The sequence below is a fragment of the Melozone crissalis genome, unplaced genomic scaffold, assembly GCF_028551555.1.
Source record: "Melozone crissalis strain CALT ecotype California unplaced genomic scaffold, PUWL_Pcris_2 ptg000006l_1, whole genome shotgun sequence".
In the NCBI taxonomy this organism is placed as follows: domain Eukaryota; kingdom Metazoa; phylum Chordata; class Aves; order Passeriformes; family Passerellidae; genus Melozone; species Melozone crissalis.
In genome coordinates this window covers 44,345,067-44,364,712 of record NW_026535784.1, presented here as the reverse complement: position 1 = coordinate 44,364,712, position 19,646 = coordinate 44,345,067, and the positions used below count along the sequence as shown (strand labels likewise).

At 43.4% G+C, this 19,646-nt stretch overlaps 1 protein-coding gene across 2 annotated transcripts in view; it reads right to left on the bottom strand.

Annotated features, from left to right (window-relative positions):
• TSPAN5 (tetraspanin 5) overlaps positions 1-9,311 on the bottom strand; it is a 244,698-nt gene extending 235,387 nt beyond the window's left edge. For both annotated transcript variants that reach the window (XR_008484405.1, XM_054295978.1), the window contains exon 1: positions 8,767-9,311. Coding sequence is in view for 1 of the 2 variants with exons in the window: in XM_054295978.1 (XP_054151953.1) it covers positions 8,767-8,847 (81 nt within the window). In the remaining variant the exon portion in view is untranslated. The remainder of the gene's footprint in view (positions 1-8,766) is intronic.
• Positions 9,312-19,646: the final 10,335 nt, after the last annotated feature.

Below are 19,646 nucleotides of genomic sequence, written 5' to 3'. Positions count from 1 at the left end.
ACAAAAATTAGGCTGGACTCTCATCAAGTGTAATCCACAAACACCAGGAAACACCCCACAGGCCGAGTTCCTGCCAGCATCCTTGCAGTACCACTTATTTCATACTCAGTGCCCTCTAAGAACTGTCTATCAGAGTAAGGGCAGCAGACATACTCACGTTATAACTCATCAATATCATGTTCATCAAGTGAGCAAAACAGAAGCCTATATGAACCAAAAATATTGTACATATCTAAAGATACCTAGTCTTCTTTTAATGCTTTTTTTTAAATTCAATACCACAAAGAAGAACTAAACACTTAGAAATAATGTTACTTGCTTATTGAGGAGGAGAAAGAGAAGCCATTTAAGCAAAAGTTCCTATAATTCTTTGGTTGTTTTTCCCTGTAAGAAGTTTTGCTGTTGGGAAAACCAGGAGGCAACAGGTACAGAATAGGTACATAAAGTGTTTTCATAATATTTCCTTGCTTTGCTGCAAAAGGAAAAAAGTTCTTCTGTCACTGCACATCAGGAACGTTGCTTGAAATGGTTTTCAATATGACTTGATGTAAGAGAGTCTTCACTAGGAGCAGAGGGATTTTCAAGGCCTTGAAGAGGCATATTGATTTTGCCCAGTTCTGTGGAAAATTGACAGTTCATTCATAAGATCCTGTGTGTGTGATGAAATACTTATTCTAAATGCTGTCCAGAGGAAAGTGACTGGAAAGCTAAAACATTAGCTGAAGGATCTGATGTAGAGACTGATGTGTATTAAGATAAATACTGCTACAGCCTCATTTAGTTTATAAAGCCGTAGAAGTGGGATCTGACTGTTTTTAGCATCTCTGCAAGTCAGGCCATCTGGAGGTTATATGAGATCACAGTGAGTCAGAGTTTGATACCAAATCAAGCACCCCTGACTGCAAGGCTCAGTGTGCCAGTGACATTTTTAAATGCCAGCACACGGAGAAGGCTGAACTGCTCCAGATCTCTGTGTATGTTACAGAAGCAGCCACACCGAGCCCTGTGCCAACAGTGACATCCACCCACACCACCCCTTACACCTGCACAGAATACTGCTGAAATCAGGGAAAATCTGTATTCACAGAGAACCACATGTGAGAGACTGGAAGGACTGCAGCCTCAAAGTATTTTGGGTGTGTGTGTAGGAGAACAGGTAGGTCAGGCTTTGCTCTGCACACACAGGTGCCCTCTGGCCTGTACCCCAGGCACACAGTGGTCACCATGCCTGCCACACCACAGGCAGGGCTCCACACCCAGCCCTGGCGCCCAGCCCGGCCCCACAGGGGACAGATGACCTCAAGTCCCACCTGGGAGAAGGGCCCAGGAAAGCCAAAGGGTACTAAACTGAAGCATGAGGCAAGCACAGGTCTTGACCCTGTCTCCTCTTGGAATTTCTCTCAGCTGAACACAGCTGGAACTAGGAAAGGTAACCATACCTGTTCTTTTCTATATCTTTTCTTTCTCTCTTCCTTTTCCTTCTTCCAACTCTCTCTTCTCAGAGTTCTGAGCAACCTAAAATCAGATGGGCTTGGGGTTGCTAAGTTGAACGGGCTAAGTCAATGCTTTGTGAAGTGTCTAATGTTGAGTGAATGCTGCTCTAAAATTTTGCCAAAGCTCTCTGATTTCTCTGAAGTTGCCAATGAAGATTTTTGTTGTTCTGACCTCTTGACAACATCTTGTCAGTATTTCTCCTGTGCATCTAACTCAAAGTATGTGAAAAACTGTAAATCCTTTCAGGAGTCTCACCCAGCAAGTGTTCCTTGGAGCCCTGCATCACAAGATAGGATATTTTGAGGCAGGAGCAGCAGCATAATCAAAAAAAAAAAAAAATAGGTTGTTTCCCAAATTCATGTGACAGTACAACAAAACAGAAACTGATCATTTTTTACTGATTTAAGGCCTAATGCATTGCTGGATTTTGCACCTTAAAACTGTCATGAAGTACAATTCAGTACATTCATTAAAAAATGGATAAGTTTTTTTTGTTTTAGTTCTTTACTGCATTGTAACAATATTTTCTAATTTTTAATCAGAAACAGACAAATTGTACATGAGTACAAAGTCCCTATAAAATTCAAGCAACTGGAAAAGCCAGATATGAAAAAGTTTAGAACAGTACCATATTGGAAGATACTTTTATGGCTAATGCTGACAGTGACTTCTGGGTCATCTCTAACAGAGCTGGGTTGCTTCATGAGCTGTTCAGCTCCTTGCTCTCCTGTCTACATCAATAAAACAATTACAGTCCTGCTGACAGGCTACCAGCCATGCAGTTGAGAAGCATGCTGCATATTTTGGGCAAAACAAGGCTCCCCTACAGAACTATAGTTAAAGACCAGAATTTCCTAACTGGTAGAATTAGGTCAAGTGATTTTTTTGGGTCAAAATATTTTCTCTCACCTCCAGTTTTAACTGAAAGCAAAACATTATATTCTAGATGCCCATAGCAAATCTTCACAGGTTACTGCTTTTGGTTAATGGAATATGAACTGTTGAGGTATTCAGCCTGAGCACTTAACAACACATCAGCTTCTTGCTCCAAATTTATAACTTGTAGCAGCCCTGGTGCCAAAACCAGGTTGTATTTCTTTTTCATCATAGACTTCAAAATGTCTATTTCTGGAATGGGACTCAAAAGAAAAGGAAATGATATTTCACTAACTGTAAGCTCAAGTTTCTCATTGTCTACAAATCACTAACTTGCATCTTAGAGAGTCTGAGGAATAAAGAACAAATTAAACTTCACTAAGAAGTACATCAGGATTATTGTAGTCTATAGAATTAGGTTTAAGAAAGCATTCTTAAGTAACAGATTACATACATACTTTCAAACTCCTGCCCACTGCAGAAGATAGAAAAGTTCCTTACATTTTTCTTCTTACTACTTTCCACAAAAAACAACAGCCAAAAAAAAACAAACCCCCAAACAAAAAAACTCCTGAACTCTACCAACCCCCTCCAAAAAACATTCTCTCCCAACATTTTCAATCTGAAAATTATCCTACATCAACTGCACATTATATGTTACTTTTTTGTTTGTTTACAAGAACATGCCTTCTGGGTTCCCATCTGGAAAAAGAAAGCCTTTCTTCCCTAGAACAGCTCATGCCTTCCCTACACACCTATTTCATCTTACACTGCAGCTGAATATGTACATACCTAATACACACACCAAAAAGTTCGCAGTGCAAAGGCAGCCTCATCAGAATCCAGGTAGCACATCACCTTCAAATTCAGTGTTGCAGAACATTAATTTGTTGCCTTTATTATGGAAATATCATCCACATGCAACAAGGGCAATGGGATTAGGACCAGTGCTAGCTTCTTTTCACACACACAAATATCCATAAGATGTTTCACTGGCACAAGTATTCTGTGGGTGTGCTCTGGGTGCCATTCACATGGATCAGCTCTTCTCTGACTGACACATTGAAAATTCAAAATTGACTCTTCATACTTTGAGATAGATGTGCCACCAGAAAAAATGTACTGTGACAATTGAATCAAGGTGAAAGACCGGCAAATGTATTTACCAAATTCATCTTTTACACAGAAGGAAAGTATATAAGCGGCACGTAATAGTTCCAATAATATGCGCTTGAAGCTCATTGACACCAAACAGGAGAAGCCACACAATCACAATGGGTTTTCTCTAGTTCTAGTTATGCTTCTTCAATCTTTTAGAAACTAAAAACATCAAATAACTTAAAACAGTAGCACATTTATAAACACCCAATTCTGGTAAAACAAATATTTAAGAGAAAGGCATAGTTTCTCCCAAGTTGCTCAGCTATTTCTTTTTATATTACCAATGATACAGCCTACCACAAAGTTATGAGGGAACACAAGGCAAGGAAAATTTTTATTCTACAAATGACCTCTACAGATCTGAAGCAAGTCCCCCAAAGACAGCAGTTACTACATTTTCATATGCATTTGAAAGACTGAGGCTGCATCTGCTGAAAGAGACACTGAGGAATTCAAGAACGCCAACCTCACAATAATGCATCTATTTCATCAATATATACACCCCCGCCTTTCACTGTTACAAACCAGTGGAGTATTTGCCCAAAACAAGAATTTTTCTGTTTCTGGCAAGACCACTGGTGGAATGCTTAGCTATGCTTCATCTGTGCTATGAAGAAATGTAAAATAAAAAAGTCATTTGATCGTAAAAGGGGGAGGGGAGGGAAATGAACACAATGCTTCCACTTCCACTGCAAGGACATCCTCCCAATGCAAATTTTTAAAGATCAAATGCTACAGAATGCATTTCAAAATTGCATGGAACAAGCTTCACATTGATTTGTTTGGAGTTTTTTTTAAACACTGTGGCAAGGGAAAAATTATAAAATCAAAACTTCCTTGTGCATATCTGAAAACCAGCTGACATCAGAGAATTATCCTCTCTCCCTTTGAAAAACAAACTACCAACAATGTACAGAATTTAATAAGCAATCTATCGGTTGTCCTTTAAAGGTCAGTGCACTTGTCCAATATTTTTCCTGTAACACACTTACATAACCTTATTTTCTTTCTGCTACCTTTCTGTGATTCAGAAGACTATCTAGATTCCCATATGGTTGCCATCAAATACAGCAGATGCCAAGCAAATTAAAACACAAGTTATGATTCGTAATATGCTGATGCATCATAATTGCAGCATAGCTCAAACTTGAGTGAATCACCAGCTAAAGTAAAAGTTTCTGAGGTGTCAGTGCTTTTTATACATCTTTCAATTAGAGCAGGGTCAGTGGAATCAAGTGTGGATTGAAAGTTAACAATAGTATACATCCCATGGTTTCCATCAAGTATAACAAAGCAGAGAGAACAACTAAAAACATCTCTTGGAACTAAAAGTCGGCCTAAAACTGTCTGCCCAAAGTAAGGGGGAAAGAGAGGGAACTACTTCTTGCCTTTTGTGAAGCAGGGTGGCCTACTTTGACCCTTTGCACCGTACCTTTGTTATCATTCTGCGTGGAAGCCGAAGGGGGAAGGAGGCATTGTTTGTTTGCCGGCTTTGAGGACAGGAAAGGTTTCTGTCACCTCATACTACAGCTTTATGCTCTACCGAGGCAAGAGCAGAAAGGCTCCTGAGGAAGCAGCTGCCAGCCGGGAAAGGTGGCACATGGAGCACGTGGTGCTTTAGCAGGGCAGTGGAGCCAGAGCACATGTGTGTGTGTGTGTGTGTGTGCATCTGTGTGTGCGTGTGTGTGTGCGCACGTGCGTGTGTGTGTATATGTGTGCGTGTGTGTGTGTGAGCGTGTGTATATGTGTGCGTGTGTGTATATGTGTGCGTGTGTGTGTGAGCGTGCGTATATGTGTGCGTGTGCGTGCGTGTGTGTATGTGTGTGCGCGTGTGTGTGAGTGTGTGTGTATGTGTGCATGTGTGTGTGCGTGTGTGTATGTGTGTGCGTGCATGCGCGTGTGTGCATGTGTATATGTGTGCGTGTGTACGTGCGTGTGTGTGTGTGTGTTCTACCGGCAGCACGGCAAAGGAAACACGGCACCGCCTTCCAGCTTCAGATGTGGGTGCATCTGTGCCTGGCAGCTCTTTGTCCCTAAATATTACTGCGGTGACAGCCCAGTGAGCTTTCCTTTTCCTCACCAGCACAGCAGTCTCATAAAATAAGTTCCTCTGAACAAACATTGCCAGAGTATTTACCAACTTTAACACTGAATTGCCACAAGAAATGAAGCCTATAAATATATCTAGAACATTAATTATGCATAGATTCAGCAGATAATATTGTCTTCTACGACAGTATGAAACACATATTTAGGCAAGACTATGTCACCTGGGCTGGTGCAAGCCTGAGAACTACCTCCTGTCACCTTTAGTCACAACTACACACACGGCATTGGAGTGCAATTTTTCCATATTTATTATCCTCATAATTCTGATGTGGTTTTTAAAGCATTAAATACCTGGCCAACACAAAAGAAAAGAGACAAAAGGGTCTGGCCATTTATTTTGCCCCTGTGGTATTTAAAGCCTCAGATCTTTGTAATAACTTCAGTTTAAGTAGCAAGTACAATCATTCCCCGCATAATTTCAGCAGATCTATAATATTCTGCTATTCAAAGCACTGACAATTTTCTTGTCAAAATCATTACTCTTCCAACTCACTTCTCTTTATTTTTAGTCCATTGTTTTTATGATGCAGAACATAGGTATTTTCTTTGTTTACATTAACATTTTTAAAGGTTGTGTTAAAACCACTATATAATAACACTCAAATAGAAGGCCTAACAAGGTGTGCTCCCTGTTTGCAAGACCCTGGAAAGTGTCAGGGGTTAGGATGATGATCTCTTCACCATTTCAGTCTATTTACAATGGCTACGTTAGTGGCTATTTTTGATTATCACTTTCTGTAAACAGCCAACTGAATTTGCAGTTTTCATTTACAGCTTTTCTGGCCCAGTTATTGAGGAGTTTGCTATTACTTCAGTAAAAATAATATTAACATATATTCAACAAGAGTATCTGCCTATGCTTTCACTCCAAATCACGAGAGATGTTGTAATAAATGCAGGCTTTCTCATAAAGAGATTACAATATTCTAAAGAAATGACTAAACTCTCAAAGTGCTTGGTCTTCATGAATTTCAAGAAGTTTTGCCAGGAACACAAATGAGACAATTAGCGTTTTGCAGAAGAGGAAATCTGCAAGCAAGGGCGTCACATCAAGCAACTGGCAGAGTGGGTGATACACAATTCTATTTTTTCAGGCTCTCAGATCAGCATTCCAGCAGTAGAAAGCCTTTGGCCCATTCAGTACACAACACAGGCACACTTGCCATCATGCAGAAGCTACACTGCATCGGCCTCAGGAACACAGGAGTAAGGAAATCACTGGTTACAGAAAGCCTCAAACATAACCACTTCCCCACTTCCACCATCCAAACATCCACCTTCAGAGAACACAATGAAGGAAATTACAGGATTTACAGCTTCTGAGACACTGACAGTGTCTGAAAGAGCAAGTTAACATGCTTCTATATATTCCACCATAATCTCCCTCTCTCAATCCAAGGACACAGCACCCAAGTGTTCCTCACATTACTTGCTCCCTGCTGAAAAACATCCGTGCTCACAGCAACATATGCCCAGCAAAACCAAAACAAAGAAACAGACAAGGGCAAAGAACCATGGCAAACTCAACCACCGAAACCTGAGCCAAGAGTACAACCACATCAGCTCTGTAGGGTAAAAATACCACAAAGCTCGCTACCGTTCATCTGCCGGGGTCGGTCCGGGGCCAAGTAAACGCTGCCATAAAGCCACAGCCAGCTTCACTCTGGCTGCAAACCCTCTTGTTTAAGAGAAGTAATACAGCATTAAAAGTGGACTTCATCAAAACTCCCATCCTTTCAAAACATCTTCTTCAGATATGTTTATTTCCCAGGAACACAGACCGGAGGTCAGCTATGGATACCTGCTATCCATGTAACCACTGCCCTCTGCTCTCCCCAAAGGGACAAACAGAAGCCCAGCACTGCCCAAAAGGTTCCTCTCCTCTGTTCCTCCCTACCTTCATCCATAACCTTCAAAGTGGGGTCGGGGCTTTTTTCCCCAATTCTCCTCTCTAGTCCAAACAAGCCACTATACCAAATATGGATTCAACCTGCTTCCAAAGGCCCTCAACAACACATCCAAAAGCATATCTAGGTTTGATCCAGAACTGGACTGGATGATCCTGATGGGTCCTTCCAACTCAGTATGTTCTGTGAATCTGTCAGGCTGGGTTTGTGCATGTTTCTCATTGCTCTGTGGAATACCTCATATAAAAAGGGGAATTGTACATGCAAGAGCCTTCACCTGACTTTAACATTCTGTGCAGTGAGAAGACCTCACCACTCACACGTGTGTGAGAATGCTCACCTCAGCCCACCTTCCCCCCTAGTTATTAAATTTGGCATGAACATAAAAACAGCCGCTTCTCTTTCAAATCCAACACACTGAGAAGATGCTAGAAGTACTGATACAGGCAGGTTACATTTCACTGTACAGTTCTGCCTACTCCACAGCCGGTGGGCAATGGTGCAACAAGATACTGTGCAGGCAGATCAAGCAGCGCAGCCAGGAATCCCAACAAATGCCCAAACAGGCCTCCTAGGGGCTTGCACTTTAGGTATGGGTGGAAATATCCTTTTCCCTCTCCTCCATCCTATTATTGCTGCTACTACTATGTGGTAACGACTAATCATAATAAACCTGTGCCATACACAACTTCATCATTGTGAAATCATTAAACAGCACTGTGCAGAAAACCTGAGCTGTGATTCTTTCTATTATTTGCATCGAACAGGGATGGCAGCGTGAAAGCATGCAGATCAATTCGTTCTCCAGGCCTGGGTGCCTGGTTGCTCCCTTCCTCTCCCACCACAAAGCAGGGGTGGGGGAAGGAAGGGGGGAACACGAAGAAAGGAAAAGACAGCGAGGTGGGAAGAAGGCACGAAATCCGCTCCGTACTAACAACAAAAGCAATTAGGAGGGCCGGAAGGGAAGAGAACCGGCACCCTGGGGAGGTGGAGGAATGCAGCACCACAACTTGCCCGGGAAGGGCTGACCGGGGCGGTCGGGTCGGAGGCGGCGGCAGCCCTGGCCCCGCAGCCGTGCCCCATCTAAAACGCCCCCGCGGCCTCAGCCCGGGCTGTCACTCGTCCCTGCCGCTCCTGGCCGTGCCCAGCCCGCGGCGGCGGCGGCAACCGGGGAGGAGGAGGAGGAAGGAGAGCAAGACACGAAACCGGCCCCACTTACCCAGAAAATGACATTGAAGCCGAAGATGAAATATTTGATGCAACAACTGACTTCAGGCCCCTTGTAGTGCTTTCCGGACATCCTCTGCGCTCATGAAGACGCTTTGCTCGCAGCCAGGGTGAGAACCAGAGGGGGAGGGGGAGAATTAAAAAGGAAAAAAAAAAAAAAAAAAAAAACAACAACAAACAAAAAGGAGAAAGACTAGGAGGAGGGGTCTGGGAAGACTAGGAGGAGGGTGGGGGCAAGACTATGAGGAGGGGTCCGTGGCCGGCGCGGCGAGCAGAGCTCAGGGCCGGCTCCGCGCCGCGGGGAGATGCGGCAGGAGCGGCGCGGCGGCGGGTCGGCTCCGACTTGCCGGGCGCCGGGGATGGCCGGCGAGCAGCTCCCACCTCCTCCTCCTCCTCCTCTTCTCCCGCATGGAGGAAGCCCCGGCTGCTCGCGGCGGGAGGCAGGAGAGAGCGACAAGGAGCGGGGCGGCCGCCGGCAAAGGCGCCGCCGGGGCAGGATCGGCCCGGGCAGAGGCCGGAGCCGCGCGCCCCCTCAGCGCCAAGGGGCCGCCGCGAGCCCCGCCCCGCCCCGCGGCGTGATTGGCAGCGCTAACCGCCAATCGGGCCGCGCGAGGGCCGCCGGCGCTGGGGGCGGGGCGGGAGCGGCCCTGAGGCTCCGCCCGGGCCGGGCGTGCCAGGCTGAGGGGCTCCGGCCCCCCGTCCCTTCGGCCTCCCGTTCCTCCAGCCTCCCTTCTCTCCGTCCGTCCCCCCCGTCCGGCGGCCGGCCGTGACACAGGCCGGGGGATGCCGAGGCAGCGAGAACTGGCCCTGCCTGGCACAGAGAACAGCGCTCCACAGCGGGAGAGCTGCCAGGAGGGCAGCGCCGGTTCGAGGCTGGCTGCGGTAATGAGGAGGAGCGAGACCGTAATGGATAGCACCGTGCAGGTTGTTCTCAATGGGTGCCGTCAGATCGCCTCCCACATGATCTCGTATGCGCCACACGCGCAGGAACGCATGAAGAACCATTTTACAATGATTGCTGGGGTTTCTATTTTAACATCCCCTGAGTTTATATTGAACCTGACAGCCACAAAGTTATGGGGCTTAGTTTTATTCATATGCTTTGGGATTCAGAGTGCACATAGTCTGGCATTAACAGCATGATTAATAGGTTTTCTGTGCTGAAGGATGTCGTCATTTCAATGGATCAAGTCTTCAAAGTTTCCTAGTCCATCTCTTAATGGAGAGGCTGGAGAGGAGGAGGCTCAGGGGTGACCTTATCACTCTCTACAGCTCCCAGAAAGCAGGTTGTGCCAGGTGTGACAGGATGAGAGGAAATGGCCTCAAGCTGTGCCAGGGAAGGTTTAGGCTGGACATCAGAAGGAATTCCTTCACAGAAAGGGTTGTTAAACATTGGAATGGGCTGCCCAGGGAGGTGGCGGATTCACCACCCACGGAGGTGTTGAGTAAAACAGTACAAACAAGTGTGGCACTTAGTGCCACGGTCTGGTTGACAAGGTTGGGATTAGTGAAAGTTGGTCTCAGTCTTGGAGGTCTTTTCCAACCTAATTGATTCTGTGTTTGCGTTATTCTGCAAGTATTACTTTTGATTTAATAGATGGAAGATTTCTTTATAATAAAATACATTTCCCATCTCTACAGGATTACAAGGTAACACACTTCAGAAAACATGATACTGATAGAACCAAAGACAGTCTAAATTCAAGATCACATCATATCAGTTATGGGGCCTTGTGAATCTTTTTTGAGAGCAAAGAGAAATATTTGTCTATTGCATGGTATTGCATTAATGTCTATTGCTTTTGTCTATCATCTGGTAGATGATGAGAAGAAAAAGCATCTGCTGAAATGGATCCATGAAAATAAGTGATGTTTTTGGTAAATGAGAAATTAACACATCTATACACTTCAACCACGACTGTATAGTTTATCACATGAGTGTTATCCCTGTGTCTATTTTTAATACTGTCTTTGCAAGCCCATCCATGGGAAGAGGGTGGAAAAGGGTGAATAATTAGTAATGTACGTGTTCTGTACCAGTGGATAAAGGCACATCACCACTTACAGTAAGGTATGGTAATAATGTATTATATTAAGGTGCTGTTTTTACAAGTGGCATCAAATATTGGTGCCAACTGTACAAACATTTATAATATCACTGTCATAACATGCTCCTAGCATCATGTGTTTGCATTTTAATTCTTCACAGGCAGGAGCAAAATATTGCAGAGTAACATTTATTCTGATAAATTCAGTAACAATATCAGATGTTTTACCTATCAATCCATTAATTCTCGGTAACTCAAAAAGAAATGCAACCTACATCATTTATAGCATCATATTTACATGAGTTCACTTGCTTTCTCAATTGAGCATAGTATTATTAGCCAAGTGTCCTTTTAGAGCCAAAAGCATTTCATGTTGTCCCATCATCTGATCAGCTTAAGGATGTCTGGTTGTAAGGGTTAGATTGCTCACTTGAAGAGGGCATTGAACACAGAACCCTGCTCTTTTTAATTCACTTTGTGTGTAATAAGCAAGCAGATAGCAAAGGCAGCAGAACAGCTTTGGTGTAGGTAATTGATCTTTCAGAATGCCCGCTGGAGCAGAGCCTTCTACACCTGCAGCAGCCTCTCTGCAAACACATTTTGCCTCCTGTCCTAAACAAACAGGGATTTAAAAAAGTCTCCATCCTTCAGCTTTGTGCCATCTCTTGTGGATTGCTTCTTACATGCTTTGGGCACCTAGGCCTGGAAGCTGGGCAGGATGGCTGTGCCAGCACTTTAAATTCACTGTTAGTTACCAGTCAACACTGAATTCTGCTGTGATGTTTTGGCACAAAAGCCCGAGGCAATACTAAGCAGGAACAATATTACCTTTTCTTGCAGAAGGGCCAGACAGTTATTCAAATTCCATCAGTTCATAATTCATCTGCCAAGGCACAGGAGTACTAATGGGTGGTATTTCAATGACAAAGCTGGTTCTAGCAGCACAGTGCTTCATAACACCAGCAATGCTTTGATTTGCTGCTGACATTGAGATAAAGTCCCATCTGAATGACTAAATCTATTTCCCATCTCTAAGATGCAGATATAAATGGACTTCTTCTGACTAAAGACTGGCCAACTCTAATATTAAGAAGTGTGTCAAGTTTGAGAAGTTCATATCTTAAAAGAGGTATGGTTGCAGACTCTGAAATTCTTACTTCCCACCAAGTAAAGAGTCCTTAACCCAATCCCTGAAATCAATCATTCCTTAGATCCAGTACTTCTGTCTTTGTGTCAGCTCCTGTTTTTTTGATCTATGAATTCTTTTACATTTTTCAGGGAAAAAGAAATGCAAGCAGGAGTGACTTGAGAAGAAAAACACCAGAGCAGCACAGTGAAGGCTGTAGTTCCATGAGTTATCCCATTGCCAATGTCACCTCATGCTACGTGCGCTGAGATAAAGAGCTGTGGTCTAAGAAAAGTTCAGAGCCTGTGTCCATAAATCTATTTACTTCCTAGACACTCCATTTTCATGGGAATTCATAGGATAGCAGTCTTTTTCCATAGGGAAACCATAGAGCTTTCTGACAGACAAGATTCATAGAGTCAGAGGTGTTATCTAAATAACATACTAGCTCATCATGCCATTTGTGTTCATTTTATAGTTTTGTAATCTTTGTTTAAAACACTTTGTTTTCTGCTTAGCAAAAGTGCAAGCACTGATGAAGGGACGTTGTTTAGGTTTAGAAGGAATTCTGAGATAAGAATTTCATAGAACTAGACTCAAGTAGTGATACAAGTTGTACTGGCCTTGGTGGAAGTACATGCTCTGCCCTAGATGTGAAGATCATTTCAGCTTCCCTCAAGACTAATAAGTGCAAGTACTGACTAATTACTGTTATGGGTAACACTGGTGAGTATTGAGCTGCTTTTTCATCTGAAACTTAGCTCTCAATACTGGATAATAATATCATCTCACAGGACCAGCCCAACATCATTATAATGTGATAACAGCAATGTTGTTAGGATGACTCACAAAGCATGAAGCGTGTCTATACATCTACAGGGTTAGAGGCCAGAAACTGCAGCTAAGGCTTACCAAATAACAGCCAGTAACCAGCTGCACCGTGTCTGATTTTATTTTCTCAAGACAGTGTGCATCTGAGCCTTTATTTCTTTTTGTGTCAGGCACCTCGAGCTGCTGCATCTGCTCCCTGTGGGAGGAAGGGGTGGTGGCACACTTCCTGCCCACGGCTGTGCTGTGCGGGCAGGGACAGAGGAGGCCCGGGGCTGCGGCTGCACCGCGGCGCTGCTTGGGGCAAACATCCTGGCACACAGCTCGGTCTCTGTAGAGGTGCTGTGCCTCAGCAAGCCCCTCTTCTGGAGTTTACACAGCTTTCTTATCAGGGATTAAGCCCTGACAAGTCTATACAACAGTGAAGCAGGAATAGTAGAACATACCTGGTCCATAGCTCACTGGCAGTGGCTGCAGGTGTGGTTCCAAGCACTCATACCATCAAACTGGCTCAAAGGGCATTCATTATAAGGGAGTTATTACAACCATTTTATGGGCACGACAGTGACAGGGTTTAATGAGATAAAACACATGCATTATTCTACAAAAAGAGACATGGATTTGCAGTCCTAAATTAGGGATAACTGCAATCAGTGTGGGTAGTCACCTCCCCTTCCATTACTGGTGCTATGGACTATGGTCCTTAAAATGGGTATAAACTCAGACTCCAGTAAGTGCCAAATTTATCTTTTTCACTTGGTACTGCTAAAAGTACTGGACAAACTCTGCAAATTTGGAAGCCTCTCACTTCTCAAGCATGGGCTATTGCTTGTGTATACCTGAAGGATCAGGTATAATTCTTGATGATGCTCTGCCCAAAAGGACAACTGGTGTTTATCCAGTAACAGAACACCATATGCTCTTCTTGAGGTCCATTAGGTTTTTCAAGGCCCTCTGACTTGCTTTCAGTCATTCTTTGTCATGTAATACAAGACACACTCAACTCAGAGGTTTAACTTACAGTGTTTGCTCTGTAATACCACTCAGGAGAGTGACTATTTCCTCTGAGTGTGTTTTTAGTGGTGATAAGATTTTCTGCAAATCCACTATTTTAAGTAATCTTTGAGAATGTTTCCCTTCAAGGGTTTCCTTTGCTTAGGCCTAAACCACCTGAGCTTCTCCCATCCTCCCTGTGAAGATTTTTGTTTCTCCTGGGGGCCTGGATCAGAGTTTACTGCAAGAACAATCCCTCAGGAATCAATCTGGCACCTCTTTCCAGGAACATCTGCAAACCTGTCAGAAGGTCAGGGAGTGCAAGCAGGTGGTGGGATGAGAGCATTCACGACTGCAAATCTGGCTCTTGTAGGCTTCAAGTTGCTGCCAGAGGGGTAGGAAGGGAGGCTAGAAGAGCAATTAATCTCAAAGCCCAGCTTCTAGAAGAGTTTGCCACCATGGCCTAGCCAATAATTGAACTAAAAGGCATGGAATACCTGTTTGGTCAGCTTGGTCAGGAGTTCAGCCCCCAGACCTCTGTGCAGGCAGGAGCTTAAATTGTCTTGCTGAGAACAGAGTGGAAAAAGCCAACTGTGCAAAAAAAAAATCTCATTTCAAATCCAAGTGACATTTTTTTTCATTGCTTTTTGATTCAAATGGCTGAAGAGATGCTGTGATCTGAAGGGACTCTGTCCCTGCCTTCGCAGCAGAGAGCTGATCCAAAACCCTCTGGGGAGAGCAATGAGGTGCACAAGGGGGTCAGCACCTGCTGGAGGAGGGCCCAGCAGTGCAGCCTGGCTACAGGGAGCCACCTCCCACCCTCTGTCGGGAGCAGGCTTGCTCATCTGAGCTATGGAAAGAGCAGTGACAAAAATAATGTCATCTCTGCTGTGGCATTGGTGTCTCCTGTCTGTCAGACTGCACAACAGGGCCTCTAACAGTTTATTAGGACTGTGCTGATAATCCCAAAGGAAGGTTGGTGATACGTTTAAGCTGATTTCTTCACAATTTTGCTTCTGGTTCTTCAAACCCACCATCTCTATTCACATCCAGTGACAGCTCCCACATAGCTGGATCAAAAATACCAGTTTCCTTTACCTTTGGTATTGACACTTCTGATTTCTCAGGTGTTATGCAGAGCTGCCACAGCAAACACAGCACTTGTATCAGCACTGGTGAACAGGTATTTTACAGCAGTATTCTGTATAGCTTGTATCAGGGGACCTGCTTAGGAACAAGGTAAATAAAATAAGTTTGTTTAAACATTCCCAAAAGGCATAAAATAGCACTACTAGAGTGATTACAAACCATGGCTTTTTGCTTCCCAGTGTCATAGGAGGAATACACAATACCTGTAATTATGCTACATCTGACATTCTGGGCTCAGTAACAACATTCTGCTTGTGACAGGATCAAGTAGGACTTTGTTTCTCGACTACTTCCAAATGTGAGGTTACTCTTCATAAATAATCTGCACGTTACGCTTCAGGCACCTGTAAAAAGGAAGCACTTCAAAAAATTTACAATTTACTTGTCTGCAAGTCCACTAAATGGAAATTTCCAAGCCCTTCTTACTCTTTTCTGTTGCATTAACAGAGCCATAAGAACAGATAAGAACAGAACAGCTACTAATATTCTTGTTGGGTTGAACAATTACTTTTGAGGTCTGTTTATTCAGGGGCTCATCTCTGCTGAATGCTTCATTACCTGTGTTTCTCTGTGAGTCTTGATGGGTGGAGTTCATCTGAATTTCCTGCTCTTCCACCACACTTGTTAAACCATCAGCTTCTTCTTTTTTTTTTTTTTTTTTTTGAAGTCATAGGGCTTTAAGAAAATTGAACTGTGAGAGAGACTGCTACTTAGAAAAGAAAACCCACCCCAGAGCTATTTCTAGATTCATCTTCACCTTACTGTTTCATGTCTCATCATCTTTAGGCACATCTTTGGGCTCCTACAAAGGTGTTACAGTGCCCTAAGACTTCCAAGTTTGATATTTTAGATTATATTACCTTGGAAGCAGGGACAATAACTCACTCTCTGTTCCTCCAAGTGGCAAGTGTAAACTGCCACTGCTGTGACAGCAAAACAGCTAAAATAATTTTAATTTTAAAGCCTACCTTTCTCTTGTTTTGAACTCAGGATACAAATACATCTATAGACACATGATGTGAACCAGTAAATACAAGTAACAGAACTGAAAATGTGAAGAGACTGATAAGGGAAAATAAAGTGGTATCTTCCAAAAACAGATTCTTTGCCTAGTCCCCTTGTCTGCTTTCAGGCAGGAGAAATCTTCCTTTTGAAGTGAGTCTTCTTGCTCTGTATAATATGTCAGTCTGCAATCATCAGCAAAGTTGACATTTTTCATCCAGAGGTATTAATTTTTTGAAGATGTTGACTGTGGGCAAAATAATTTTTCTTAAAGGAAAGACATTGCTGCCCCAAGTCACAGTGACATGTATGTCAGTGTTTAAAAGTTTTGCAGATTTTATATCACCAAATTCACCAGATCAAGGCACGTGGCAGTGACTATTCAGGACACTATGATGCTGTATTCCAGTCTGAGTGATGAACTGTTAAATGTGTCCCATTTAGGCATACACCTACGAAATAAGAGTCAGTGAAAATTGTATCATACATGGAATGGAAAAAAACCCAAGAACAGGATCAGGAAGTGTTTCCTCTTTGTCTTGCAAAAAAGCTACCACGGCTTTTTCAGTAAGTTTCAAAAGTTTGAAATATTCATCATGAAGGTAAATCTGCTAAAAGCAGCAGCTGTTTCAAAATGTTAAGCTATAAGTGGGTGGGCAGAGAGCTTACAACGAGTCCACTGTTGAGGGCTAAGCTTGGTCACTGAGCTGGGAACAAAACAGAGAGCTGCACAAAAAGGAGGTCCAGCCATCTAGTGGTAAATGACCCTGCTGTGTAGCCTGCTGCTGGCTGCCTTCCAGGGCATGCTGCATCTCAGGGCCAGTGTGCTCCAGACTGGGACAAAGGGACATTGCCCAGATTTTGATTGGTTCAGGACTGGGCAGCAGTGAGACATTTAGGGAGCAAGCCAAGGTGCATAGACCCTGCAGCAAAACTGGGAGAAAGGGTGGCAGGAGCAGTGACAGTGTCAAACACAAGGGCAGCTTTGGCTGGGCGGACAAGGAAGAGCCTGCACTCAGTCAGTTCTGCACTGTAAAGAACATCTGTTTACAGGTGCCTCCTTACAGGGCTTGTTCTCTTTCAGAATACATCTTTGTCCTAACAAACTTATACTTGCTACCCTGCCTGCATCTGTACAGCAGGAGTCAGAGAAAACTTTGGGATTTCCATAATCCCATAGCAGAGAACACATGTCCAGTGGATATGCACAACCGAATGATGCAATGCACTCGTGTCCCACTTCACACATGGAAAAGAAAGATTTAAGCCAAATTGTTCACATCTGAAACAAGAATGATGCAAGCAAACAACTACACGAAGAAAACTCTATGCTGAGTCCAAGCTGGAATGAAACATTTACCCATTAATTTATTGAGAGTGAATGTTTTATATCTTCTGTGTGGTTACAAAGTAATAGAAAAAACATAACCTTGGCAAAGCCAGAAGAGACATCAAAACAGTAAACCATTAAACACTTCAAGGAAAGTTTAAAAACCAAACAATTTGTATGCCTGAATACGTCTCAGAATTGAGCAATATGCCAAAGCTCCCATTGCAGAAGTGATCTCAATGCTTAGAAGACCAAGTCTCCTTGAAAACAGTCAGATACAAGTCCTACAGGGCTTAGTTTGCAACTTGCTTGGGCACTCAAAGTAGATATCCAGTGGGCTGGTGTAAGCAGTCTGGATATGAAATGATCATTGGTGAACTCATTTGACTGCTACTCAACACTTTTGAAATATCAAATTTTGTCCAAAGCACAGCCCTTTATTGGTTTACAGACACAAGATGCTGCATTGCAGCTTGTAGTCAGCTTCCAAACACTGGCCAAAGTGCAGTCATGGTTATACCAGGCATGGCCAGGTGAATATGAATAACTCTGTGAAACTCCAAATAGTTAACTTTGTGCTCTGAGAATTTTTATAACTGAAACCAAAGCTTGGTTCCAAGTAGTTACCGCAACATGAACTGATTGTAGCAGAAACATTTGTTCTTTATCAGAAAACACAGTACTGGAAGGACCACAGAAGATAATGCTTCCCTTGAGGCAGGGGATAGCCAAAGTCAGCTGACAGCCACTAGTGTAGAAAAGAAATACAGCTGTGTCCTCCCAGAGTGGTATCAGCTACTATATCTCAAACCCTCACTTCTCTTTGTGAAAGGTTTCTGTTACTCACAGTGATAGCTAAAAAAAGCAGGGAGGAAACATCTGGTTACTACTTTGAAGTGGTTCTTGCCATTGATTTCCCAATGTAACTCTAGAAAACAGAGATGCAAATTCATCAGGCACGTTTTGACAAAGTTCTGTTCTAGGGAGTATTTGGCCATGGAAAGGATGAATCTCCCAATGAGCAACTGTGCTCAGTTTTCATTTGACCTTTTCCAAACATGCTCTCTTACCTGCCTAACAGGAGAAATTACCTGCCTGGTGCCTGAAACATTGTGTTCCCCAGTGGGATGCCTCACAGCATCTGGCTTTACCACTTCCATTTCACTAATAGATCACACCTGATATTTGCATTGAATCCTACACCACAACACCTTCAGAGCTGTCTGAAAACACAGACTTTAGAAAGAAAATCAAGATAAAAATTGTACTTCTCACTTCTCTCTTTTACCCACCAGGAAGCTGAAGGAACAGATAATGTGTAATGGACTTTCTTAAAGCATCTCAGTAAATCAGTGGCCAAGTTTGCTGTCTGTACCTGCAGTCAGAAGTAAATAGGCTAAGGCAGAACACTGGACATGAGCATCCTGCTCCAAAATCTGATAGTCTGCTTTTACTTTCTTTTTCTGGTGAAAAAGACCTCATCTTTGGGATGGAGTAGTACCCAAATCTGCATTCCTTTGCCATATGTTTTGGAGATGCATTGAAACAGGGTTATTTTTTAAAGACTTGAAAGTGGAATTTAAAAGCTGCTGACTTAAGGAAAAGGGGTCAAGAAGGAGAGCAACAGAAAAGGGATCAATGTTTTTGGGCAGAAAACATGGAAACAGCATCTCCTTCAATTTGTAAAACACCCACTGGTGTCAGGTTGGGGTGGTTTGGCAATGAGTACACAATTTGGAGATTTGGGGCTCTCTGCACTCGGGGCATTGCTGCTGTCTCACTTTCCACTGCTCTGCAGGTTGCCTGCTGCGCTCTGCAAACACTCTCCTCTCCTGTGGTTATTTTTGAAGCAGCTCCTTAAAACAGATGTCCTCATATGTGTCTCTTCCCTGCTACACAAATAACACTTTGCTTCATGCTCCTGTCATCCTTTTGAACTTAATTTAAAAAAAGGGAAAAAAAAAAGGAGTTAAGAAGAATATCCTTTCCCATTGGTGATTTCTGTTGTAACTTTCATGGCACTGTCACTCTGAGGCATGTGAGTTGCTTTTGTGCCCTTCATAGAGCAATCTACAAAGGTTTATTCTTTCTGGCCTTTTTCATTGCCTTTCTAAAGATTCTTCCCTCTTTAGGCCCTTTCCAACTCTCCCTCTTCTCTTTCTCTGACTTCTGGATGCACTGCAAACACCACAGGTCTCACAAACACTTCCTCTTGGGTAACACTACTGAAGAATCCACATGTACCAGTTACACTTTGTCCTCCTTGCACAGTCGTCCTGCAGCTACCAGTACCATTGCCTGGCACCCAGGCACACCTGCTTTGGGCACCTCAAACTTCTCCCTTGGAAGGACTCATTCTCCTTAAATATTTTATCCTTGATTGTCTTGGTATTTTT